At 43.6% G+C, this 27,863-nt stretch overlaps 1 protein-coding gene across 1 annotated transcript in view; it reads right to left on the bottom strand.

The window, feature by feature from the left end:
- Window positions 1–4,297: 4,297 nt before the first annotated feature.
- The window catches only part of CDHR3 (cadherin related family member 3), a 43,127-nt gene continuing 19,561 nt past the window's right edge, over window positions 4,298–27,863 (bottom strand). The window contains 11 exon segments of the mRNA XM_066633738.1: window positions 4,298–6,208; window positions 7,378–7,426; window positions 8,264–8,295; window positions 10,767–10,780; window positions 11,888–12,069; window positions 13,109–13,353; window positions 18,097–18,268; window positions 20,420–20,649; window positions 23,691–23,789; window positions 24,301–24,391; window positions 27,546–27,711. Coding sequence (XP_066489835.1) covers window positions 5,727–6,208; window positions 7,378–7,426; window positions 8,264–8,295; window positions 10,767–10,780; window positions 11,888–12,069; window positions 13,109–13,353; window positions 18,097–18,268; window positions 20,420–20,649; window positions 23,691–23,789; window positions 24,301–24,391; window positions 27,546–27,711 — 1,762 coding nt within the window. The 3' untranslated portion in view covers window positions 4,298–5,726.

Genomic DNA, 27,863 nt, shown 5'->3' with positions numbered 1-27,863 from the left:
GCGTGGATGAGACGGTGGTGTAGGGAGGAGGGGTTTAGATTCGTTAGGCACTGGGGAACGTTTTGGGACAAGCAGGGCCTATACAAGAGGGACGGGCTCCACTTGAACCAGAATGGAACCAGACTGCTGGCGCATAACATTAAAAAGGTGGCAGAGCAGCTTTTAAACTGATCCCTGGGGGAAGGCCGACAGGAGCCAAGGGGCATCCGGTTTGGGACTCCTCATCCCTATGGGACGAGGATGGGGAGGTTAGAGAACAACAAGACAAAGGCAGAGTAGGAGAAGAAATTGGGAAAGGTAGCATGATGGGATGTGATAGACGGTTTGGCACAATGAGAGGATGCGGGGACAAAGGAGTGAATAAGCAGCCTATCCTGGGGCATTCCGTGTACAAATGCTTTTATGCGAATGCCCGAAGTCTACGAGCAAAGGTGGGAGAACTGGAATGTCTGGTGACAAGGGAAAACATTGACATAGTGGGCATAACGGAAACCTGGTGGAATGCGGAGAATCAGTGGGATACCGCAATCCCGGGCTATAAACTCTACAGGAGGGACAGGCAGGGGCGTGTTGGAGGTGGGGTGGCCGTTTATGTTAAGGAAGGGATAGAATCCAGCAAAGTAGAGATTGAAGGTGGGTCCGACACCACCGTAGAATCTCTGTGGGTTAAATTACCAGGCTTGTGCAGCGATGTAATACTGGGGGTGTGCTATCCTCCTCCAGACCAGAAATCGGATGGGGACCTTGAAATGAGGAAACAGATCAGGGAGGTGACAAGGAGGGAAAGGGTTGTAATCATGGGGGACTTCAATTATCCTCATATTGACTGGGTCAATTTGTGTTCTGGTCACGATAAGGAAACCGGATTTCTTGACGTGCTAAATGACTGTGGCTTAGAGCAGCTAGTCACAGAGCCCACCAGAGGGCAGGTGACTCTGGATTTAATATTTTGCGGTACGCAGGACCTGGTTAGAGATGTAAATGTTACTGAGCCATTGGGGAACAGTGATCATGCTGCGATCCGTTTTGACATGCACGTTGGGGGAAGAATACCAGGCAAATCTCTAACAAAAACCCTTGACTTCCGACGGGCGGACTTCCCTCAAATGAGGAGGCTGGTTAGAAGGAGGTTGAAAGGGAGGGTAAAAAGAGTCCAATCTCTCCAGAGTGCATGGAGGCTGCTTAAAACAACAGTAATAGAGGCCCAGCAGAGGTGTATACCACAAAGAAAGAAGAGTTCCACTAAATCCAGGAGGGTGCCCGCATGGCTAACCAGCCAAGTTAGAGAGGCTGTGAAGGGCAAGGAAGCTTCCTTCCGTAAATGGAAGTCTTGCCCTAATGAGGAGAATAAAAAGGAACATAAACTTTGGCAAAAGAAATGTAAGAAGGTGATATGGGAGGCCAAGCGAGACTATGAGGAACGCATGACCAGCAACATTAAGGGGAATAATAAAAGCTTCTTCAAATATGTTAGAAGCAGGAAACCCGCCAGAGAAGCGGTTGGCCCTCTGGATGGTGAGGAGGGAAAGGGGAGATAAAAGGAGACTTAGAGATGGCAGATGCAAAGAACTCATTTAATTTCTCTGTCTTCACAGCAGAAGACCTCAGGCAGATACTCCTGACCGAGGAGTTAAGTCAGATAGAGGTTAAAAGAGAAGATGTTTCAGACCTCATTGATAAATTAAAGATCAATAAGTCACCGGGCCCTGATGGCATCCACCCAAGAGTTATTAAGGAACTGAAGAATGAAGTTGCAGATCTCTTGACTAAGGTATGCAACTTGTCCCTCAAAACGGCCACGGTGCCAGAAGATTGGAGGATAGCAAATGTCACGCCTATCTTTAAAAAGGGAAAGAGGGGGGACCTGGGAAACTATAGGCCAGTCAGCCTAACATCCATACTGGGTAAGATGGTGTAATGCCTCATCAAAGATAGGATCTCAAAACACATAGATGAACAGGCCTTGCTGAGGGAGAGTCAGCATGGCTTCTGTAAGGGTAAGTCTTGCCTCACAAACCTTATAGAATTCTTTGAAAAGGTCAACAGGCATGTGGATGCGGGAGAACCCGTGGACATTATATATCTGGACTTTCAGAAGGCGTTTGACATGGTCCCTCACCAAAGGCTATTGAAAAAACTCCACAGTCAGGGAATTAGAGGACAGGTCCACTCATGGATTGAGAACTGGTTGGAGGCCAGGAAGCAGAGAGTGGGTGTCAATGGGCAATTTTCACAATGGAGAGAGGTGAAAAGCAGTGTGCCCCAAGGATCTGTCCTGGGACCGGTGCTTTTCAACCTCTTCATAAATGACCTGGAGACAGGGTTGAGCAGTGAGGTGGCTAAGTTTGCAGACGACACCAAACTTTTCTGAGTGGTGAAGACCAGAAGTGATTGTGAGGAGCTCCAGAAAGATCTCTCCAGACTGGCGGAATGGGCAGCAAAATGGCAGATGCGCTTCAATGTCAGTAAGTGTAAAGTCATGCACATTGGGGCAGAAAATCAAAACTTTAGATATAGGCTGATGGGTTCTGAGCTGTCTGTGACAGATCAGGAGAGAGATCTTGGGGTTGACAGGTCGATGAAAGTGTCGACCCAATGTGCGGCGGCAGTGAAGAAGGTCAATTCTATGCTTGGGATCATTAGGAAGGGTATTGAGAACAAAACAGCTAATATTATAATGCCGTTGTACAAATCAATAGTAAGGCAACACCTGGAGTATTGTGTCCAGTTCTGGTCGCCACATCTCAAAAAAGACATAGTGGAAATGGAAAAGGTGCAAAAGAGAGCGACTAAGATGATTACGGGGCTGGGGCACTTTCCTTATGAGGAAAGGCTATGGCGTTTGGACCTCTTCAGCCTAGAAAAGAGATGCCTGAGGGCGGACATGATTGAGACATACAAAATTATGCAGGGGATGGACAGAGTGGATAGGGAGATGCTCTTTACACTCTCACATAATACCAGAACCAGGGGACATCCACTAAAATTGAGTGTTGGGCGGGTTAGGACAGACAAAAGAAAATATTTCTTTACTCAGCGTGTGGTAAACTCCTTGCCTGTGGAACTCCTTGCCACATGATGTGGTGCTGGCATCTAGCCTAGTTGCCTTTAAAAGGGGATTGGACAAGTTTCTGGAGGAAAAAATCAATTACGGGGTACAAGCCATGATGTGTATGCGCAACCTCCTGATTTTAGAAATGGGTTATGTCAGAATGCCAGGTGCAAGGGAGGGCACCAGGATGAGGTCTCTTGTTATCTGGTGTGCTCCCTGGGGCATTTGGTGGGCCGCTGTGAGATACAGGAAGCTGGACTCGATGGGCCTATGGCCTGATCCAGTGGGGCTGTTCTTATGTTCTTATGACCCACACCAGCCAGTCCAGGAAGTTGGGGGGGGGGTGTTACATGCACAGGAAGGAAACTAGATCCATCTTTTGCTCCAGCACCCAGTGCAACTGGCTATCAGCTCTGATTCGGAGTTGGGAGTTTAAAAAACAGATATCTGACACCTCCTGTTACGTGTGTTAGAAGCCGGTAGCCTTTGAAGTAATTTCCTTGTCTGTGATCACAGTACTAGTTTTCACCAAAAATTATCAACTTTAATATTCCCAGGGATCACTTGGTGTAGGGCATTGTCATTCTTTTTGTTCTCATATCCCCCTCCCCCCCCCCCCCCATAAAGACTTCTTTAAACTCTCCCATTGAAATTACCAGGATTTGTACAGGTCTCATCTCTTTGCTTGGAAAATACTGTTTAATAAAAGCACTGACCAGACAAATCCCTCACCCAGTCAGTGTACCAGTACCAGTGGCAGCAGAGGTGTGAGTCCACTATGTGTTTTGGAGTGAGCTGTCTGTAGTATGCCGAAAACACTGGGCTCTACCTTTTCATTGGTCCTTGATCGCAACATTTTTGAAAATCTTTTTCAACTGTCCAATGTGCTATTTAGAGTTATGATTACTATGCGTCACTGCTTTTTGAGATTATAAGGCTGTCTTGATCATTTGATTGTCTAATAGTACAATCCTGTGCTTATGTACTATACTCAAGTCTGTGTGTTCACTTTACTCTCACATAAGTGTGTATAGGATTGCTACCCTAATGATTTTATTATTATTTTATTGATTATATTCTACAGTCATGGGTATGTATTATGGAAAGGCAGATGAAAATGTTCTAAATACCAGTAAATAAAATCTCACAACAAATATCACATTTTTTTCTTCAGAATGATTGTTTTAATTTATATGGAAATTTACACAGGTTTAATCAATTGACTAAAACTAAAACTGTGGTTTCTTGATTCAAAATGGCAGTCCCATACATACAGTACATATATGCAAAAAAAAAAAAAAAAAAGAATCATAGAAATTGTGGTTTAAATACGTAGAGAAACTAAATGTGTTCTGTTTACCCAAAACCAGTGAAAACAATGACATTGTAGAGCTCTGAATGGCAAATGTATATCATTAGTGTTGCCTAACCCTTTGCCACTATAACAACCAACAGTCACAGTAAACTTCAGACATGTCTGGGCTACCCACAGGCTGTGAATCACTCTTTCCTTTCTCTGTCATTGTGTGATTTTCAGAGAAGTGGAAAACGAAGTGTGTTTGAACAACTTTTGTCTCCTTCATTTGTAGATGCTGCTGAATAAATAAGTCATGTACCACACTACATCCTGGTTCTGACTCTGAGTTATTTTACAATGGTGGTGGTGTAAGTAGGATATGGGGCACAAGGAGGCCATCTTAACTTAAAGTTGTTGTAATGTGTAAACTCAGTAAATAGCACATGGTAACAAGATAGCTTCCAGGGTAGAAAGGTCCTTGAGGGGGAAAAATTATTTTCCTCTTTGTACAGAAAAGGCCATACTCAAGTAGCTAATCAGAACTCAATATATTCAAGCTGAAGAAAGAGGAGGCAATCACAAACATGCTATTTAAGATATCCACAGCCCTTTAGCAGCAGTAGTTAAAGTTCCTGCATATTTTTGTGGTAGCCCAATGGTCAAAGGAGAATGTAACAAGGAATTTAATGGATGCTTATTTTAGAAAGTTGTTTACCTCTGTTTGAAAACATGCACCTTCAGTGTGATACAAAGGTTCCAGCTTCATCAATTAAGATAAAATGCAGCAGAGTGACAAACTGAGCCACCTCCGAAATGAGTTTTTGTATCTATTGCAAGGAATTGGGATGTCCTTGATTACACATTTTACAGTATTTAAGCAAATGCAGGTGCTTATCCCACTAATTTTTTAATCCATTTTCTAAATTTTTATTCATTTGTTTTCACACTATTACAACTCACACTAAGAGTTTAGGATGAAGTGAGCTAGCACCTGGGAGTAAACCACGCTGAATTCAATGGGGCTTGCTTCTAAGTAGACATGCATAGGAGTGCACTCTTAGTGTGGTGGCTATCGGGATGTAACCATAGGGTGCATGTGACATGACAAGCTCTTGCACTTTGAAATTTTCCACTACCCCACTGCTAGTGTCCCCTTTATTAAGTGATTTTGGGCACAATCCTAACCAGCTCTGTTCAGAAGTAAGTCCTATTTTGTTCAATGGGGCTTACTCTCAGGAAAGTGTGGTTAGGATTGCAGTCTTTATGTAAGATTATTCAGAAAGGGTGAAAACTGAAAATAAGTATGAGTTGTCTTCATTATTTCTCAGTTAAATGAAAAGTAACAGTAAATGATTTTCTGGATTGCATACAGATACATTACACTTCATTTTTTAATATGGGTTTTGGTAGTATTGAGGGATATATTTTGGGAGAGGGAATCGGTGACCTGCGTGGGGGAATAGGTGGGGGAGGCCCCTTCCCCAGAGGCTCTTCTTTTGGCTTCTGTAATTTCAGGGTGCCATCTTGGCCAGAAAACTCAGTTTTTTTCTTTTCTGAGGGCTTTGGCGCCTTGCTGTTGGATTCTTCTAGCTTTCTGTCACTGGTCTCAGCTTCCTTTTCATTTAGATTCTCCTTCTCTCTCTTTTCTGAGTGTTTGGGTGCCTTGCTGTTTGATACATCAAGCTTTTTGTCATTGGTCTTAGCTTCCTTTTCATTTAGATTCCCTTGATTCTTGCTTGTGGTAGCAGTTGTCGTTACCTGTGCAACTTGATCCTTTGCTTCCTTTTGGGGAGGTGTGTTTGTGTCTTTCCATCTTCGAGCCCCAGACTTTGAATTAAACTCATACAATTTGCCAGTGACTATGGAAGAAATCAATAATTTATCTATTCTTTTCACTAGTGAAACAATAAGGTTATTTTTTTAGTACATCTAGCAGTGAAGCCCAAGAATCACAGGTCAGAGCATTCTAGGCTAATAGCAGAAATTATCCAAGATCCACCCGTTGCACCAATTTCCTGACTTGTGAACAAGATGGGTGCCACAGCCACAAAGACTATTTCAGTCTGAAAGTACCTCACTTAAAGTTGTTGATAGGTTGTTGAAAACTGCAACTTTAAGTGAAACGACTTATAATGAAATCAATTTTGCCATAAGTGAATTGATACGCATAATCAAGAGTTAAGTTACTACGGCATATTTTTTGGTCACAAAACCATCACCAAACTTCTAAATAAAAACCCCAAACACTTCTAATATTAAGCACTGAAATAAATGTGAGCTTTCTGGACCAGCAAAATCCCACGCAGATATGGGGAGAATGTGCAGACTCCACACAGACAGTGGCCCTGGCCAGAAATTGTTTATCTCATCAACTTTATAACAAAACAACTTAAAATAACTTTAAGTGAGGACTGGATGTATTGCATTAGCTGTAGAATATCTTAGCTATCCCAGTAATGCCGTTCCTCCTGCCCAAGCCAATGGCATCTGAAAGGACATCTCAAATGAGATACATGCACATACCTTACTCCAGAGGAAATCTTCAAGTGCACCAAGGCTTTGCACATGACTAGTACAATACTGTATGTAGGAAAACTACTCACTGTGACATCTAATATTGTATGTGGGGTGCGAATTTTACCCACATTGAGAAACTGGGGAATTAATGGGGAAATCCTATATAATTCCATTATATAGGAATGCCAGATATCACAATGCACCAGCTGGGTACACATTTCTATCTGTGTGCTCGCACAGCTCTGCAATTTAATATATGGCCACAGCAGTACACAGCCGGATCTGCTGGATTTGTCCTTTTGACCAGTGGATAGCATCGTGCATTATGGGTTTTGTGCATGGGACAGCTACTTGATTAACTGTCTTTACTCAATGGGCAAACCATGACTGGACCATTACAAAATGTGTTATTACTTTAGTGTTTTTGCTAACATTAGCTTTCCTCACACTCACACACACACACACACACACACACACCCCTTCTCCCTTTTTTCATTAGTAGTAAGAGTACCTGGATCTCTCGCTTCTCCATCAAAGACAGGATTTATATTGGTCATCTCCTAAGAAGGGAAACAAAATGTGAAATCAAGCTTGTCTGTTAATTAAGGATTGGAAATGTTGACTTATATGAAACTGTATATGAAACAATGACCTGTATGTTGTACAGTACTGCATTCTAGCAATGCAAGTTTAATTGTTTAGGGGGAATGTACATAGTTCCTCCCTTCCTTTTCTCCTCACAACAACCCTGTGAAGTAGGTGAGTCTGAGAGATAGTGACTGGCCCCAGGTCACCCAGGAAGTTTCATGGTTGAGCAGGGATTTGAACCTGGATATTCAGCTACTGTACTTAATTTGCTCAAGATTTTTCTTTGCATCCATCCAGCTGAGTTTAAATATTTTGTATCAGCCTGTATTCTCTCCTCCTTCCCTCATTTGGATTAATTCCTTTTCTTCTGGATTTTTAATAAACTAGTTTTCTCTTTAGTCTTGCCCTCCTAGTTCATGTTCATGGGTAATTTGGTGGGTTTTCATGTCTGAGGGGTCTCACCAATGCTCCTGTGGTTTTGATTTTTAATAAGATCTCCTGAGGTTATGTGCTTTCCTGGGAGGATTGCTTTCCCCCCAGACAGTCCCCCTTGGCCTACTCACTGTAGCCTGGATAATGGCAGTGAATAGAAACTACCAATTTCCCACTCCCCATTCAGCTGCATACCTAGTAAAAAGGGAAAATGGGGAGCACCCCAGTGCTCTTACCACTGGGTACTACTTTCTCAGTCAGCTTGCTCTATCCTGGTACTTCCTTTGACACAAGCACAGGAGATCTTAAAAAAAAAAATGACTGCAGCTCTAGATTGGCAATACCTCTTCCTAAGTTTTATTATGCAGTGTACTCACCCAAATCACTTCTTTCTTAGCTTTCTTCTTTTCTGCAGGAAAAAAGCACAAATGAATTTAAAATCCTCAGTGTTCTCCACCACAGCTACTATTTACAAAACACACACATGCATTGCACACACAAAAGGGAAAACAAGCACCCCAATCCTATCCTCCTACCACTTCATAGCTTGCAGCCACACCAATGGAGCACTTGTTGCACGCTATAATAGGGACTGGTGACCAGAAGGCCAATGAAAGGTAAGTAAAAAACATACTTCTATGTAGCTGGCATGAGGAGACAAAGCAGGCCCAGTTGAAAAGGGGGTATAAGATCCAGTGTGCTCTGTTGCCATGAAGATCCACCCCCTCCCACCTCCAAATCGCCCCCATTTCCTCCCCTGAACTCTCCTGATCCACCCCTGAACTGCTCACAGCCTGCTCCTGCTGCCACCTTACCTGCCTATGTGCAGCCTGGGTGGGCCAATGGCACATGCAGAGAGCTGCCAGCTCTTTCTGCTAGTGGCCCCTTTGCACTCATGCAGCAGCATGACATTTACTACAGTGGAGTGCAAGTTCTACTATCATAAATAGATGCTTAGGACTGGGCTGAAAATATCTATAAATCAAAATCATATCTTACTTAGATTGGAAAAGCTGTTACAAATGTTCACCCTTTACTTCATGAACAAAGAAGTTTAGAGTGACTGCTTCAATGCCAGAGTCATTCCTTAGGACATATACAAACTCTGCCCAGTCATGCCAGAACCACAACATTCCATCCTCATGGAGGCTGCAATCCAGCCCAGTACTATGTAGTCCCAAACTGTGACTATGAACTGGTTCCCAAACTATGGGTCTGTGGCCCACCTGTAGGTCCTGACCCAATTTTTGGTGGGTTGACATGAAACTGACAATTAGACTATGTGCATCAAGGTTAAACAATCTGCTACTTGGGAGGAGCACTATGGCTGCTGAGCAGTGGCGTCACTAGGGTTCACGTCACCTGGTGCGGGAAGCCAGCGCATCACCCCCATGCAGTGGATGGGGCAACACTCTAGGTGGTGGGCATGGTGATCTACCATCGCCCTGCCCCCACTGGTTTTTTGGCTGTACCTTTTGATAGAATAAAGATATTTCAACGTGGTTTGTTTCATTGCATTCTGCATGAAATTACTCATTGATTGATATATAACATGATGGTATTATTTTTACAAACTGATTTTGGTCTCTAGTGGTGTCACCTCCCCCCAGGGTGTCAACTTACTAACACCTTATTGGAACAGTTCTCAAACTTTTAGCATCGGGAATCACTTTTTAGAATGACAATCTTTTTAGTATGACTGGACTCATCATAAAGCAAATTAAAATAAATAATTATAAATAATTAAAGTAAAGTAAAACAAACAATTAAATAAAGGGAAGCCAGCCCTGTTCCACCAAGTGAATTTTCTCTGTAGCCTGCCTGCAATAACACCCCTCCCCCAAAAAGAATTAGTAAGATTTTCACCCCTACCCAGTACCCAGTTCAATTTAGGTTCTTATATTTCAAGCAAATCACTATCAGGACCCACCTGGTTTTACAAGTCTGAGAGCCCAATCCTATGCCTATCTACTCAGAAGTTAGTCCCATTATAGTCATTGGGGCTTACTCCCAGGAAAGTGTGGATAGAATTGCAGCATAAAACAGAGAAAAAATCACCTTACCCTGTCAAGCTCTGTTTCATTCTTTTTAGGGGGGGGGGGGCTGCCTTCTGAAGCATTTGTTGAGCTCCAGTTGCATCAAATCAGGACCATTCTGGTAGCCTCACATTTCCCTTTGCCTGACCAGCCCAGGAGCCAAGGCACATTTGCTTACTTGCGAGTAAACGCGACCATGTGGCTTAGTTTCGCTTTCCATAGGGCTCAATACATTCGACAGCTTGGAGGGAGGGACCTGCTTCTCAGGTGTTTTTGGGGGGGTACATTCATTGGATCAGGACCATTCTGGTGTTGTTGGATTCCTTTCAGCTTGCCCTTTCCAATGCACTGGCAAGTTCGCCTATCCGTGAGTAAACGCGCAATACAGCTCAGTTTCACTTTCCATTGGGCTCCATGCATTTTTGGGTTTCTAGTTTTTTGGCCAATAACTTTTGATAGAAATGAGATATTTCACTCGGGTTGTTTTATTGCATTCTGCTGGAAATTCCACATCCAATGGTATATAACATGATGGGGTTACTCCTAACCACCGCGATTTTAGCGTGTCACCCACCCAGTGCGCGTCACCCCCCCTTTGCACGTCACCTGGTGCGGCCTGCACCTCCCTAGCAACGCCACTGCCACTGAGTGGTTGGTAAACATTTTTTTTTAAATTTACAGTGGGTCCCAATGCTAAAAAGTTTGGAAATCACTGTAGTCCCTTTGATCTCAATGGCACCTTAGAAGAAGTAAGAAGACTGGATTACAGTTAGGAAACACACATAGAATGTTCTCTCATAAGCAGCTCATAAGAATGATAAAAGCAGGAGAAATTGGCACATACCTGGTATTTTTATCCTGTTGTAAATTAAAAAAAAACATATGTTTTGAATACATTGTACCAGTCATTTGGCAACACAAGATGTCAATGAGATTATAATCCTATTGTTAAGGATAATAGAGGACAAGAGTGTCCTGGGTCTAATTGGCAGAGCCATAATAATGCATCTATGATGGCAAATTGGATGAAGTGTGCCCCTAGACACCATGAGCCTGGCAGAACTTTTCAGTGCTTCTCTAGGAAGAAATAATTATACCCATAACTCCTATATCATCATCATCATCATCATCATCTATATCCCACTAGGTTCTTTACGGAGGAGAGATTAACTGCCTAATCCCATCCCCTGCTGGCCCACAGCATGCCAATTTACCAATTTATTTCAGACAACATAAATATACAGTTTTTACACATTTTTGCACGTTCAAGTAACACCACATTCCATGGAATGTTTTCCTGCAGGCAGAAATTAATATTTGGTAATGTATAACCCTAATACAGATGACAGCATTGGGTGTTACTTCTTAACTTCTGCTACTCAAATTTATCTAATGCATTTTACTAAACTGGTGAGAAATCCAGATGTTTTCCAAGTAATTTTTCTTTTATATTCTTAGGAAATGTCAAACCTTATTATATGCAGAATCAGTACTGTGTATGAAATTTATTTTTGGGTTTTGTTGTTTATGAAAAATAATGCACTGCAGTAAAATATTAAAAGCACACATTTCATTAAGAGTATGAAGTCCAAGAGATACTTTATAAGTGTATGTAAAAATAATGGTATCAAGTTTCTTCCATGGATGTTCCAGTGTAGACCTGTAGCATTTCACTGACTTTGGGCCCAATCCTATCCAACTTTCCAGTACCAATGCAGTCATGCCAACAGGGGCATTAGCTGCATCCTGTGGTGGGGAGGCAGTAACAGAGGCCTCCTCAAGGCAAGGGAGCATTCGTTTCCCTACCTTGGGGCTTCATTGTAAACTGCATTGGTCCTAGAAAGTTGGATAGGATTGAACCCTTCCATGTACACCAGAGAACATTTGGGTGCAGTTCATACTTAAAGCATTTGCAAACACAGGAGAAGGAAGCAATATGTGTGTTGCTTCCTTATTACTACTTACAGTGGCTTCTTTTCTGCTTTGGGCTTTGGTGGACAATGAGTGCGAATATATTTTGCCAGCAAGTAGATTAGATACCCAAGAAATCCTAGGAGCAGCAAACTGCCCAGGCAAATGATGAAGGGCACATACCAAGCTGATGCAAAATAGACATTCTCTCTACGAGTCACAAGGGTAACAGCAGGCTTGTAAAATAAAGCATAAAAAGAAATACAATGTACTACTATGCAATTTATTTATCACAGTATTTATATACCGCCTTTCTTGTGGATTCAAGGTGGTTGACATAGGCAGGCTGACCATAAACCCCATTTTTCAATGGTTAATAATATTAACTACTATGAGCCCAGAAAGGTGCCGATAGTGGAAGGAAAGTACTGCATCTTTCATTCTGTTTGAGGTTACAGATGTTGCATTACCTGAAGTCAGAGATTGTCAAATAGTGTGAGCTTCCTAAAGGGTATGGTACACATCTGGTCAGAAACTAATACTGCAGAAAGTCCACACTGAGGAAAAGCTCAGGCCAGAGTCCCTGTGTGCCCTGTCACCCACAGTTAACTTTGAATAAATCACGTACAGCCCAATCCTATCTTGTGCTGAAACAGGCAGGCCAGCGGGCCTGCGCTATATCCAGCCCAAGTTTCGGACAGTTTGTGCATCAGCCTGAGGCAAGGGGAAACTTTTCCCCTTACCCCAGAGAGAGCCACAGCAGCCCCAATGGGGCTACTTGGATCTGTGCCACCTGATGAGGTGGCACAAATCTGAGCAGTTCAGGACTGCTCTAGGTTGCCCGGAAACAGGGTCAGGATCTGACATAAGTGCCAGACCTTGACCCCACCTCCTGTTGCCCGCTGCCTGCCATCCTAGCATCCCAAAACACTTCCTGCCCACCTCCTCCCCCCGCTTGGCTTGTGCAAACTCACCCTGCCCAGGGCCCATGTTGACGCAGGGAGGCTGGTACATGTCCATGTGCTGGCCTATCTTCCCTTATGTCAGCATGAAAGTGCTTTCCGGTACTTTCATAAGCAATAGGCCAGCACAAGGGACTTGCGCCAGCCAATCTGCCACTCAGTATTGTGCCCATAGTTACGTAGCCAGGGCACCCATAGCTATATAGCCACCAGAATGCATGTTCTGGCAATGCAGCAGCCCAAAAGGATTGGGCTGTTAAATGCTACAGCAACATTAATCCACATTTAATATTCAGCATTTTAGCCTACTTACTGTTGTGGGGACAACAGTGGTTGGGTTTGGAATTACTTTGATGGCAATTGTCACTGTGCCAGTTTGAATGAGGTTTCCAGCTCTGTTTGTAGTTGATAGCAAATTATTATCTGTTATGAAGACTTCCATTGTGTAGTCCCAAAGTTGATCCAAACCTCTTTCATAGTCAAAGGGAAGTCCAAGAATCAGCCGTGAGACATTAGAGCCAGCGCTTGGTGAAAAAGTGAAATGGTTATTCACATTACCTAAAAATGAAGCCAGAGGAAAATCACAATTAAAAAAAATTTACACGAAAAAACTACTGATTTAATTCATTGGTATTGGTGAGGGGCAAGACATGACCAGGTCACATAGTAATAATTGCATGAAAACTAACAAATAATTCTGCTTCTCATTGACAAGTATTGCTTGCAAAGGCTCTTTCCCTTATAGCTCGTTAATGACAGCAGTTTAAGAGCCCAATCCTACTCTACTCAGAAGTAAATCCCATAGAAGTCAATGGGGCTTACTCCCAGGAAAATGTGAATAGGATTGTAGCCTAAGGGCCCAATCCTATCCAATTTTTCAGTGCTGGTGCAGTTGTGCAAGTGGGGTGTGTGCTGCATCCTCTGGTGGAGGGGCAGTCACTGGGGCCTTCGGAACATTTGTTCCCTTATCATGGGGCTGCACTGTAGCTATACCAGAGCTGGAAAGTTGGATAGGACTGGGCCCTAAGATAGCAGAGCAAAGGTATATCCATCCTTGAGACCAATGGAGGAAGTCATTTCACCCATCTCCATCTTTCCACTGACCTCTACGACTTCTCCTCCTGTTCCTCCAGAGGGGAACAGAGTGGAAGACTAGAGGAGCCATTCTAGCCCATCACTCTCCACTCCTCTATGCTCCTATTCTGCTCTAACTCTCTATTTTTCAAATATATGTTAGAGAATCAACATCAGCAGCTGGTACATAAAAAGTAAGGCTGCATCTGTTACAGCACCTCAATCACTGGGAGATCTTGGGTTGACCCAGCAAGCAAGCTATCAAGAAAAAATAAATCATCATCATCATGTTTTCATATGGTCATATTGTCTTAAAATAATTCAATCCTCACTAACTTGCTTTACTAATTGTTTTTATATCCACTTTTAGCAACGAAAATACGCAGTGAACAAAAGGCCTACAGCACTGTTTCTCAAACTATGGGTCGGGACCCACTAGGTGGGTCATGAGCCAATTTTAGGTGGGTCCCCATTCATTTCAATATTTTATTTTTAATATATTAGTCTTGATACTACCATATATGTGACTGCATTTGGGGACATGTTATAGACCTGTACTTTTAACAAACTACTACGTATATTCTTTTAACAATGATAGTAAATGGGACTTACTCCTGGGTAAGTGTGGGTAGGATTGCAGCCTAGGATAGTTAAAAATGTTCCTGCTTGATGATGTCACTTCCGGTCATAACATCACTTCTGGTGGGTCCCGACAGATTCTCATTCTGTCCCAGTGGGTCCCTGTGCTAAATGTGTGAGAACCACTGGCCTACAGGGTTATACACAGTGTATAGAACAGTGGTTTTTAACGGCTGTGTCCTGGCACAAGGCTGCCTCAGGTGTGCCGCAGGGCCAAGGGTACAGGCAGCAACTGCGCACACGAACGAGAAGCGGCCGCTTGGAGCCTCACATGGCAGCAGGACAAAAAGGGGCAACCTGTGAAGGGGCTTCGAACAGTTCCTGCTGTTGCTGGTGCCTGCTGCAGGCACTGATTGGGCAGCCAGCCAGCCAGCCAGGTAGCCAGAGAAGCCTGGAAGAGTTCCCAGCAGGCAGGAGCATGGAGGGAATGAGAGCGAGCATCGAGCCAGAAGGTGGCAGGTACGGAGCCAGCGAAGCAGCTGGCTGAAAAGGATCCTTAAGAGACCCTTTTCCTTACCTACAATGCCCCAAAGTGACCCTCCCTGTGTTGCCTCCACTAGCAAGGCACTTTTTGGCTTTGACAGTAAGGGCATTGGACCACAATCCTATCCACACTTACCTAGGAGTAAGCCCCATTGGCTAATCTTAATGGGGCTTACTTCTGAGTAGATGTACAGAGACTTGGGCTCTTGGTCACACTCTTTATCAATGAGCAGGCAACTGATGCTTTTCTCTTCTCCCCCACCCCACCTCCTCCCCTCCCGCACACTCATTCCCCCAGCATAATTGCAGTTAACTCCTCTCTAACTGCCCCTCCCTCCCTCTTCCCCACCTTCCCAAGTCCAGAATCAGTTGCCTCTCATTCTCTTTCTCTCTCTCTATTCACCCCACCCCAGTGAATCCTGCACTTGTTTCAGTCACATCTCCTCACTGCCCCTCACCCCACATTTCTCCAGTATGTGCTTAGTCAGACGTCTCTTTGCCAACACTTCCTGGCATATCAGAGCATATCAACTGATAACAATGTTATCACCTACTTCAAAACATTGTTTCTCCTTTCCAGAAACCACATACACTTCCCTCTCCAAGCTTCTTGTGAATTTCTTTAATTGTCATGTAATGATCTAAATGTTAAATGTTAAATTAATTGCTAAATGTTAAATTTAGCAATTAAATGCAATTAAATGTTAAATTTAAACTAACAAAGCTAAATGTTAAATTAATTGTAACATAATAATGTAATTAAAAACTAGAAGTGTGCCTTGACAACTTTAGTGCCTTGTCAGTGTGCCATGAGCTGAAAAAGATTGAAAATGGCTGGTATAGAATCTATGACTCAAATACCACAAGGACCTGGTACAACCTGAATCCTGACAGGGTTTGTTATAAAGTACCTGTATTTTATGTGTATTTCTGCTTAATTCTGTGTGATCCTCATGGTTTTGGGCGCTGCCACCTCTCCCTCTGCAGCATTTCTATTAAAGCCTACAGAAAGCTGTCAGATAGGAGGAGGGAGGAAGTGCAAATTTGATTTGGAACAAGTAGGGCTAGAAAACCAGTTAAACCGGTTTCAAGGTGATGGGACAGAGTGACCAGACAACTGACACTCCTCCAATCAGAGAGACAGATGATGTCATTATAGCCGAGGAAGAAAAACAGCTTCCTGGTCAGAAGCTCACTCTGTTTTCCCTCCAGCCATCCTGCACATCAGGGCAGAGAGTCCACCAGCCACTTGCTGGGAATGCAAGGGGAAAGAGCTGGTGGTTCCATAATCCTGGTAAAATCAGATTAGGAACAGTTTGTTAGAAAATTGTAAGGATTTTATGTTGATTTTAATGTTTGTCTCTTCTAAGCCATGCTATACCATTTCCAAAGTTCAACTGAAGTTAGTGGTAAAGCTCCATTCATGAGAGTCCTCAGTGCCTCAGCGCCATCTGCTGGCAGGTTGAATATTTTCAGTAACCCTTTTTCTGCCAAATTCAATTCCCCTTTAGTACAGGCACCCCACCACCCCCACCCCCCGCTCATTTGACAGATTAGGGACCGGAACACTGTTGAAAAATTGAAACGGTTGAAAAGTGGAACCCAGTTTTTTAGTTTACAAATGTTGCTTTTTTAGTTAGCAAACTGCAAAAGCCAGTTTTATCTTGCAAATCCCTGCTGTTGCACAAAGATTTCTGCAAATGGACTCTTATCAATGCCTTCGGAAATGGGAATACACCCAGAGCTAAAGTTGGTATGCTCTCTCTCTCTCTCTCTCCCCCCCCCTCTCTCCCATACACACACACACACACCCGGCAATTTTAGCCTTTAGAACAGCAGAGAGAGGTTGAAAGAATGGAACATGCATTGAATGAATGAGTTTTGGTATAAATGAAATGCGTTGAAAGAGTGGATTGTCAGAAAATGAACCATCAGAAAGCGGGGATACATGTACTTTTGTTTGTTCATCTGGTACTATTACCCTCTTTTTCTTTTATTGAACTTTTAATAAACCTTTTACAGTTTAACCTCAAGTCTACCTGATCCCAGGTATGGGTAGTACAGTGGACTGTCAGGTCTACTTGCTCTGTAGGCACTACTATTAGTGTGATTTTGATAGAGACCTCTGAGGTGAACCTCAGGTGTTCTAGGAGGGTGGTTTTGCCTCCAATCCTGTCCAACTTTCCAGCTCTGGTGTAGCCACAATGCAGCCCCGTGGTAAGAGAACACATGTTCCCATACCTTGAGAAAGCCCCAGTGACTGCCTCTCCAACACAGGATGCAGTGCACACTGTACTGGCACAACTGCACCAGCACTGGAAAATTGAATAGGATTGGGCCATTAATTTCCTGGGCTGGTGGAACCAGATTGTTTCCCCATTCATGTTTCCCCATTCATCTGTGTGTCCAAATAGGGAGAAAAGGGAACAGGAAGGGAGTGAGCATGCTAACTACTAGGTACTACTGCCCTTTATCAACATGCAGGTGATGACAGCCCCTGTCTTGACCTTGACAAGGTTTTATTAGGACAGTTCATTATACTAGTAGCAAGGGCTTTTTCATCCATTACAGTTAAACCTAAAAGGTTGCATGTGTACATATGAAAGTGCAATGTATGCACATGACATACATATGTTTGCAAGTATGCATACTATGTAGGTGTACAGGCCAGGGAGCCAGGTTGTTTGCTGCAATTTGCTGCATGTACAGTTGGTAGGAAACATTCTTGCCATTGCACAATATGTGAAGCAGCCCTTAGAAAAGAACAGTAAAGCAAAGCCCCACCTTACCAGTCAAGCCAACCTAAGGAGAAATATACAAACAAGACATCTAGATTTGGACATTGGCACAGGACCCATGCTCATCAATGGGCCCATTTGGCCAGGCCACTCCCTGAACAGGTGGCAATGGTAGTATGCAGTACACTTTAGGGGGAGGCAGGGTGCCCCATGAGAGCCCATGGCAGGGCTTTGCATGAGGGCCTGTGGAAACCTGGCACATACACTGAATTATTAAAAGCTATCAGCAGCCTAAAAAATTCTCAGCACTCAGTGACTTCTATTGTGTACCATGATCATGAAATTCAGGTGTTCTAAAGTAAAATACCTGAGCCAATACTGTAAATGAATGATTTGGGACTTGAATCCTTATCTGTACATTGAAGGGTGAAACCATTGATGTTGGTACCAGGAAATGTGTCCACTGGAACCGCCAGTGAAGATGACCTGGGTAAGCAAATTGGTTTTTCATCATTTTCTTCAAGAACATTCACAGTTACCTAAAAAGAAAAAAAAGATTATTAGAACAACAACAATTACCAAAATGTTACCCTCTTGTACTAATTGACAGTTATCACCATCAGTCTCCATTCCACCCTTAGAAATGGTGGTTAATCAAGTATAAATTGTCTGCACTGCCCAGTGTGTGCATGTGTAGATTTTGACAGGAAAAGTTTTTTAATCAATGAATTTCACACACACGCACACGCACACACACCCCTTTTTACATGACACAGTGGTGATTCTTCCAGAGGCTATTCACTTTTGAATGTAGTTCTCCAGACTCTCAAAGAAAGTCTAATTTGGGGCGCAATCCTAACCAGGTCTATTCAGAAGTAAGTTCTATTTTGATCAATGGGGCTTACTCTCAGGAAAGTGTGGTTAGGATTGCAGCCTTGGCCAGGTCACTCAAAGTACTTGGTTGAAGATGACAGTAATGCAATTTATATTTATTTACTGCATTTATATCCTGACTTCCTCCCCAAAGGAACCCAAGGTGGCTTTTAGCTTATTTGTTTTCAAAATATGAAAGAAAAACAGCATGACAAGGACCTGTCCTCAGTGGTTTCCAGGTCCTATAGAATATTGAGGATGTTTATAAAACAAATAAAAGGAATAGGGCAGGGGAAGAGGCATTTGGCCTCTTGGAATCACTAACATAGCAGTGTTCTTCAGTCTTGAGATTGGGACCTCAATGGGGTCATGAAGCCTCATTTTTGCGGTCACGGTCTGGGAAGTAGTCAAAAGTAGCATTAGTAGACACCCTCCAGTCCAATTAGCTTATGGAGCAAGTTGGCATAGGATAAGGCTGCTGGTGTCGCCATCAGCACTCGGGCTCCTTCATTTTTGTCTGGGCTTGCCCAGCCTTACCCTACATGCTGCCTGGCCCAGCAGGCCTGGCTGTACCACAGCCTGAATACAGCGGGTGGGGTTAGCCATCGGCTTGACCAGCACAACAGTGGGCAGTGGTGGAGGTGGGCAGATCAGGTTCCAGGAAGGGAATGGGATCAATGGTGGGCCCCCAGCCTCGTAATTTGTTTGTTTATTGGGGTCACAGCATGAAGAAGGTTGAAGACTACGGGTTTATAGTATCTTGAAGGAGCAGATAAGGATCACGGGAATGCCTGCACACAAAGTTAAAACTCTCCCCATTACTCCCATTTCCTCATATTAGTAATAAAATAATATGTAATAAAATTTAAGCTCTGGACAAACCTTTTGGAGCTTTATAGAACAGCAGGGGACCATTTCTGGAGGATGTGAAAGAGAAAAGGGCCCGTTCCACAAAGAGATGGGTAGTTTATACTCCCCTCTGCCGCTTTAATCATGCATCTCAGCATAAGGAGCTGACTTCAAAATAGTGACAGGACCATTGCTTCCTGGACAACTATGTCCCAAACAAATGTGTCTGGGTCATTGGCAGCCCTGGACATTTGTGCCTGGACACATGTGTGTGTGTCCCAGGCATTTGTGTTCGAATATATGTGTATTTATATTAGATGTACTTTTTATTTTTAAAATGCAAAGATAGGGTTAGGACTGGAATAAGAGGCTTAGGATATATAAGTGTTTGTTGACCAGTTATAGTTAGTATAGCACAATGCAAATAACTGGTATGTTAAAAAAAAAACCAGACACAAATGTCCAGGGGTACCAATGACTGGGATGCATTTGACCAGGACACAATCATCCAAGAAGCAAATACTTGAGTACCCTTCAAAACACAAACTTATGCAAAACCCACTTTTAACACTGCTGTTGCACTCATGTAAATACATAGAGGTGGGACCTGTCACCAAGGTCTCATTCCCCCTCTATAACGTATGGAAATCATTAGACTGTGGGTATAGTCCCTACAAACATTACAAAGTGTACATGTGTTGTTTCTGTACATGTGACTGGGAATCCTGCAAAAAGCAGGGTCTCCAAATGCACCAGTGAATCTATGCTTTGTACTCAGTCTAGTGAAGGTGTGTAGATCAGAAGCAGAGCCTGCTGGTGCAATCACAACTTGCTTACCCCTGTGTACATTTACACTACATGCTCAGCTGTCTGAAGAGCCCAGCTGTTTTGTTTTTAATGTGAAAGAGGGAAGAAAAATGCCTATTTTAGAAATGGGCATATCTGCATAAATTTTGGATTTTACTCACTGATGCAGTAGTACTCTTGCCATCATTGTCAGAAGCCTTCACGATGAGAAGGTACCTTGGCTTTGTTTCATAGTCTAACATAGCTAAGATTTTCACAATGCCATCTTTGGGATGAATCCAGAATTTATCAGAGTAGTCAAGGCTGAATCCTCCAGCAACAATTGAATAAGATATTCCAGTAGATGGTACATCTTTGTCTGTAGCATTCACTATTCCAATTTTGGAGCCAACTGAAGAAGCAGCATTTGAAAAATACATGCAGATACACACACTTGAGGAGAAAAATCTTTCCAATACTAAAGGTAAGGACTTGTACAATTGTGTCAACATTTTCCATACAAAACATCATATTCCAGACTAGCAGTGGTGTAATGGTAAATTCTGAAGTGCAGGAGCTCATGATACTTCCCATTGCTGGTTTACATAGCGTGTTTTGGGAGACCTCTATTAAGAAGATCACTGCCAGACTTGTGGTTATAAAGAAAGGGAAAACATTTTACTGAGACAGAGAACATGTCTTGAGACATCTTGAGAACGAGAGAGAAATGGAAGAAAGAAGGGAGTCAGGACAACAAAGTAACAAAAACAAAGTAGGAAACCTTCCATTACCCCTCCAATTAGCTATGTTGCCCCCTTCTTCCAATATCCCACAACCACACTAAGAGCTCAATCCTATCCACACTTTCCTGGGAGTAAGCCCAATTGACTCTAATGGGACTTACTTCTGAGTAGACAAGCATAGGATTGGGCTGCAAGACTGTCCAAAAAAAAATCAACTTTAAATTTCTTCAGTGCAATGTTTTCTTCTCCTGACAAAACTATTTTGATATTTATTATACTTCATTTACGTAATTAACAGTTGGATTGCAATAGTTTAAAACGGAGTGTTACAGACATTTCATATAGTGGGCCGAATAGCATTCATGGTGGCTGCTGAGGGCTGGAAGTGACATAATTAAGCAGGTGACATCATTAAGCAGATGATGGTCAGAAATAAGCACTTTTCTCTCACGTAGAAACTCATTAGCTGCAAATGACAGAAGAGAAAATGTGCAAATCTTGATCACATTTTCAATATTTGTGGGAGCCCAATTATTATGTGGGCTGCCCTTTCAGCAGCACTACTTCTGCCACAGCATCACTTCAGCTCAGCAGCTGAGAGGTGGTCTTTGAAATGATGCCTCGGCAGAAGTGAAAGGGCAGCCCCACATGACAATTGGGCTCTTCCAGCACCTCTCCAGCCTCTCCTCTCTCACTTCTCTTGGTTTGCCCCTTACCCCATAGTGTTCCTTACCTTCTACCATCTCTCCCTCCTAGAGAGGGGGTGCTGTTCCAGCGCCACCCTTTCACCTCCCCTATGACTGTGCATGTACTCCACCCAGTTTCTAATAGTTGTGTGATCACAGGGGATGTTAAGCTGTCACCGCCACAAGTTATAATCTCTTCACCAGACTCACCAAGACTGTCCGAGTCTCTCTGAGAGACTAGAGCTGCGGCATTGGCAGCTCAGCCTCTGTTGTGATTGCATAGGAACTAGGGCTTCTGGGTAGCCCACAGAATAACTTGTGACGTGATGTCACCTAGGAGCACTTCATGCTATGCCTCCCCAGCCTTAGACCTCACCACACATCACAGGGCTACTTGTCCTGCAAATTGTGAAGTTCAGAAGGATGTGCTATGCAGTGCTGTAGCTAATGATCATGTTGCCCTGGGCAGAGCTCAGAATGATGTCCTGGAAGTGATGTCGCAACCGGAAGTGACATCACACCCAGGCTTTTAAAAAAGTGAAAACTGGAGAAAAACTCACCTCCTTCCCCCAGCAGCTTGCCACCCCATTGCTCTGCTACCTCCCCCCAGCCAGTGGCCCCCAACATCCTGGCACTGGCATAGCTGTGCCAGTGGAGCATGTCCTGCATCCTGCAGTTGGGGACAGTCACAGAGTCACAGAGGACAGTCACAAGGTAAGGCAATGATTGCTCCCTTACCTTGGAGCTGCATTGCCCTTATATCAGTGCTGGAAAGTTGGTTAGGGTTGCAGCCCATGGCATCTATCTGCTACCTAGGGTCAACGAAGATTTTGTAGCTCCCCTCATCACAACAAAATAAAATGTAATTAATTAATAAATGTAATTTAATGAATTAATTTAAATAAATAAATAAATAGAAAGTGTGCCCCTTATTGGTTAGAGACACTGTGCGGGGGTGAAGAGGGATGGTTAGTCTCCCCTTGCTAAAGAGAGGGACCACTTGAAAAAGTGCTACTTTACCCAGTTAGCAGGGGTAACTGTATTATGATACATGGAAATGAGAGCCGACACATATTAACACCTCATTGGTTCCACACTGTATTATAATGGCATCTCATTGACTCTCAGAACAATCAGTCTCATAGGTCAGTTTTAAGTTAAGGAAATCCACTCTTTGTTCTATAAGGCAGTTGTATTTCATTTTCTGGTTAACTGGCCACAACGTTTGATAGAATACAGATATTCCAGTGTGGTTTGTTTAATTGCCTTCCGCATTGACTTACTTCTCCAATGATATATAACATAATGATATTGTTTGTACATACCACGGTTTTCACAATTTTGACCACTTGTGTCAAGCAACTAGTGCAAATGCTTCCCCCTGCATCCCCTTAGCACACTGGTGCTGTGACATCTCTTGTTACAGACATCAGTAAAGACGTCTTGTAAAGACATCAGTCTTTACCCTAAGATACAGAAACTCAGTCCCTCCAAAAATTCTTTACTGTTTGTAAAGTATTAACAATGAGACTATATCCTTGGATCAGGGGTGCTCAATAGGTGGATCGTGATCTACCGGTAGATCGCGAGGCAAAATGAGTAGATCGCGGAGTGCCAACCCCCCCCCTTCAGGTGCCTCTGGGAGGAAACGCCAGGAGTAAGGCCCATTGTACTCAATTGGGCTTACTCCCAGGTAAGTGTGGCTAGGATTGCAGCCTCACAGCCTAATCCTAGGCATGTCTACTCAGGAGTAAGTCCTGTTATACTCAGTGGGGCTCAAGGTACACCAACATACATTGTACACATAAATGTTATATGTTATGATGGCGCAAACATTGTAAAAAAAAACTCTGGTAGATCTCCGGGCCTTGCTGGGTTTCAAAGTAGCTCTCGAGCCAAAAAAGTGTGAGCACCCCTGCCTTGGATGAAAAACTGATGGTCCCATGCAATAATCAATTGTCTTACAGCATACATACATTCATTCTGCAACTTTCAATATTTTTGAAAGGGTGTGAAATACTTACCCGCGGCAATTTCCGATACATTAAAAACATATGAAGGACTACTGAAGACTGGGTCAAACTCATTGACTGGATTTATTTTGAAATAAAGGTAGATATTATCTGAAAAAAATAGTAATTAAGGAAAGCATGCAGGTTGAACACACTTGCAAACTATAATTTAGAAAGATTTCTTCCAAGAAAAGAAGGTGACATCAGCAGTTCACCAAGTTGGACACTGGTCAAGGGTCAGCTGGATCAGCTAGATAACCTGATCTAGCTAGATGGACCCTTAGATAAATAACTTCCACTCCCAGAATAAGTGGCAGCAGTGGTGCAACAGTCCAATCCTGAGCTTCCCGGTGCCCACTAGAGCAGCAGTGCCAAAGCTATTACCGTTATATCCACCGGGGTAAGGCTACCGCTGTAGCCTAGGGGAAGCTCTAGTTATAAAAAATAAAAAAAATTTAAAAGAGGGTGGGGGTCTTTGCCTGCCTCTATTTCTGCTGTTGCCTGCTTGTGCCAGTAAGCTTGAAGAGAAACATAGTACGGCTTTGCACCCTAGGGCCCCCAGCAACTCTGCCCTTGCACTGAATGTGGGAAAGTGTCAAGAAGAAATAAAAAGGATACTTACTAGCATAGTAAGGTGAAGCAACATCATATACCTGAGTGTTCAGAGTATATTGTTCCATGGTTCCATTTTCAAGATCAAAGTTTCCTATCAACTGGATTAAAATGAAGATAATTGCATTTCTTTGTTGTACAGTATAAGGCGTTCTCTCTCTCTCTCGTTCTCTCTCTTTCTCTCTCTCTCTCTCTCTCTCTCTCTCTCTCACACACACACACACACACACACACACACACACACACTCTTCAAGTACAAAGTGATTCTTATGGCAACAAATTTGGCTGTAGTGCTCCTGGTGGTTTTTAAAGGGACTGTGGGATTATCTCTTATTTAATAAAGGTTTTTGCTTGAAGCTAGATGATGTGCAGTCAAAACTTACTCACGAATACATTCCACTCTGGTCAGTGGGACTTACTCCCAAGGAAACATGCACAGAATTGTGTCTTTTGTACTGCCCTTTGTAGAGTACATGTTTTAAAATAGTGGTTTTTTTCCTTGTAAAAGCAAATTAGTATGTAAATGTCCTAAACAAGAGTGTGTATGTGATCCCAGTCCCAAGACTTCCTAGGCCAGCTGGTAAGAGCATTTGATGCAGCCTCCTAAGAGTTACACAAGAGCAATATCACAAAGCATGACACTACACCAGTTCAGTTACAACAGTGATGGGCAGCCCAATCCTAACCTGCACAAATCAGGGATGCATGGCCTTCACTGTACCCAGCACAGATAAAGAGGACACTGGAGATCTACTGAGGGGAAGGGGATAATTTTCCCCTTACCCCAATTAAAGCGCCAGCCTGCTCAATGGGGCTACTCTGATCTGCACCAGCTAAATTGCTGGTGCAAATCTGGGCAGTTCTGTGTAATGTTGTCCACCCCAGGACGGGGGTTAGGATATGGCAGAGGCCTCCTGCGCTGATTCTGCACTCTCTTGGGACTATTTCAGCCCCCATTCCACCACCCCCAGAAATGCTTCTCTCCCCACCCTACACTGCCCAGTGCAGCACTCACCGCCGTCGGCGGCCTTTCGTCTGGATGCAGTGTTGGTGGACCACCACAAGCATTTCTGCCAGCACTACATGCACTAGAGTAGTCACTAGCTTCTCTTTCTCTTCCAGCTGGAGAAAGCTAGCAAAGTCCAAATGTGGTATCTAAGAATGGAGGATGCTCTGTCATCTCCATCTCAGGCACCCAGCAGCCGAGTATTTAGTTAACTTTCCCCAGACTCTGCAGAAGAAGGTGGCGGCAATAGTAGCAGCAATAGCAAATCAAAAGGCAAGCAGGTGGGTGGGGAGGGGCAAGATTAAGGAATTTCTGCCCAATGTTGCATATATGCAACAGGGACCAAATGTGTACACCTGTGGGCCAGGCAAAAAAGGGTTAATTGCTTAAACAGTTGTTTGATATGAATAATAGCTTTCAGCTCAGTGGTGCAACTGACACACTAAAGAATACATGGCACTTTCTCTTTTTATAATGTTTTCCCTTATAATGTTGCTGCTTTCAGCTCAGAAGAATGCTTCTATACTTTTATTAATTCATTCCTATAATTACTATATTGTTTCAAAACAGAGGTATGGGTATGACTGCATCATCATCATCATCAGTAGTAGTAGTAGTAAAAAAAATTTATAACACTTTTCAACAAAAAGGTGTTCACAAAACAGTTTACATAGCAAAACAAACCAATAAATTCAAGTTGCTAGTTCTAACCTTTAAGGCCCTCCATGACGTGGGTCCAGACTACCTGAAAGACCATCTCCTTCCATACGTTCCAGCCTGCTCTCTTAGGTCATCTGAAGGGGCTCTTCTACAAGTGCCACTTTTGTCCCAATTGAGAGGGGTGACAACTTGGGAGCAAGCCTTCTCTGTGGTGGCACCACAACTGTGGAATGCCCTCCCAGAGGAACTGAGAACAACTCCCTCTCTCATGGCTTTTCGGCAAAGCCTCAAAACATTCCTGTTTAGTTAGGCATTTAGCTGTTGAGTAGATTTTTGCCCTCAATATCTCTGATATACTATGGCGACTTGACTGCCTCTCTGGACTCATCGGTTCCCCATTGGCTCCCATTCTTTTCCCTTAAATTTTTTTGCTCTGTTTTGATATTGTTTTTTACCATACAATTAATGTTTTAATGCCTTATTTGATGCTTTTTACTTGTTGTGACTTTTTGTACTTGATAATAAAGCTCGGTAAGCCACCTTGGGCATTTACTTTGGCATGGGAAAGGCAGGGTATAAATAAATAAATAAATTGCTCCTTGTCCCCAAAGGGCTCACAGTCTAAAAAGAGATGGAACAGAACCACCAGCAACAAACACTGGAAAAGACACCATGCTGGAATGAAGAGGGATAGTAGATCTCCCACTGCTAAATATCAGAGGACACCACTTAAGGTGCCTCTTTCCCCAGTTAGCAGGGGTAATCACCTTGCATCTGGTCTTTATCTACTCATACTGAGAATAGTTGGTGCCATTCACAACTCTTGTTAAGCCTTGCCATTGATTAGAACTCCACATTTGTTTTTTCCTCTTTCTCATCAAAGTTTGACTTTCATTTGGGAGGTGCTAGGCTTCCTGTGATACCTCTAAGCCAGAGGTTTTCAGACCGGGACGGGACGTCACAACGTCCCACCCTGAGGTCCCTGACCTCTTTTCCCTTAAGGGGCAGGGGCAGCAAGGAGGCAGAGGCATGATCCCCAGGATCTTGCCGCTCAGGGGGCTGCAGGGGCTTGGCTGCACTTACTAGAGCCTACTGCAGCCTCCCGGGGGTGCAGGGACCCCTGCGCAACTGTCTGCAGGGCTCCCTGAAGCTTTAGAAGTGAAAGTGGGGCAATCGCACCCCGCCTCCACCAAACCGGAAGTGGAGCGCGATTACTCCACTTTCGCTGCTAACGGGGCTGCAGGGACTGGGATGCACTCACCAGGCCCTGCAGCAGCTGTCCTGGGGTGCAACTGTGCTCCACATTCACTTCTGCTGACCTGGGGAGCCCTGCAGACCCTTGCGCAGGGCTCCCCATACCCCCGACAGGCTGCTGCAGGGACTGGTGAGTGCATCCCAGTCCCTGCAACCCCCCTGAGTGATGCGGTCCTGGGGATCGTGTCGCTGCCTCTCCCCACCCCCGAAGGACTTACTTACTGCAGGCTCAAACTCTGGGAGAGTTTGAAAACCACAGCTCTAAGCCATCCCAGAGGAGGAAAGAAGAAATTTGTCCAAGCATTCCTCCTTGCCTATGAAATTGATTAACTGACCTTGATATTTCCAGAGCCAGGTGGGTCCTGAGTGAATTTTTCACTTCCAACTCCAGACAGTTCAGTAAAATTAAACCAGTTGTTTGGTGGCTCAGCATCTAAGTCCCGACAGTAATTTTTCAAGTTAATGTCTGTTACAGCAGTTTGTGTTTCAGGAAAATCCCAACTGTTTAAAAGAATAAGTTTACTCGTAATGTCTCTTGTACAGCCATCTTGTATTTCCAAAATACATAAAGCACTTCAGCTACGCAATCTCTCAGAGCCCAATTCTATGCACATCTTTTCAGAAGTAAGTCCCATTAAAGTCAATGATGAAAT

This window comes from Tiliqua scincoides, chromosome 7, assembly GCF_035046505.1.
Source record: "Tiliqua scincoides isolate rTilSci1 chromosome 7, rTilSci1.hap2, whole genome shotgun sequence".
Taxonomy (NCBI): Eukaryota; Metazoa; Chordata; class Lepidosauria; order Squamata; family Scincidae; genus Tiliqua; species Tiliqua scincoides.
Note: the sequence above shows the minus strand (reverse complement) of the source record. Positions and strands in the feature narration are given on the sequence as shown.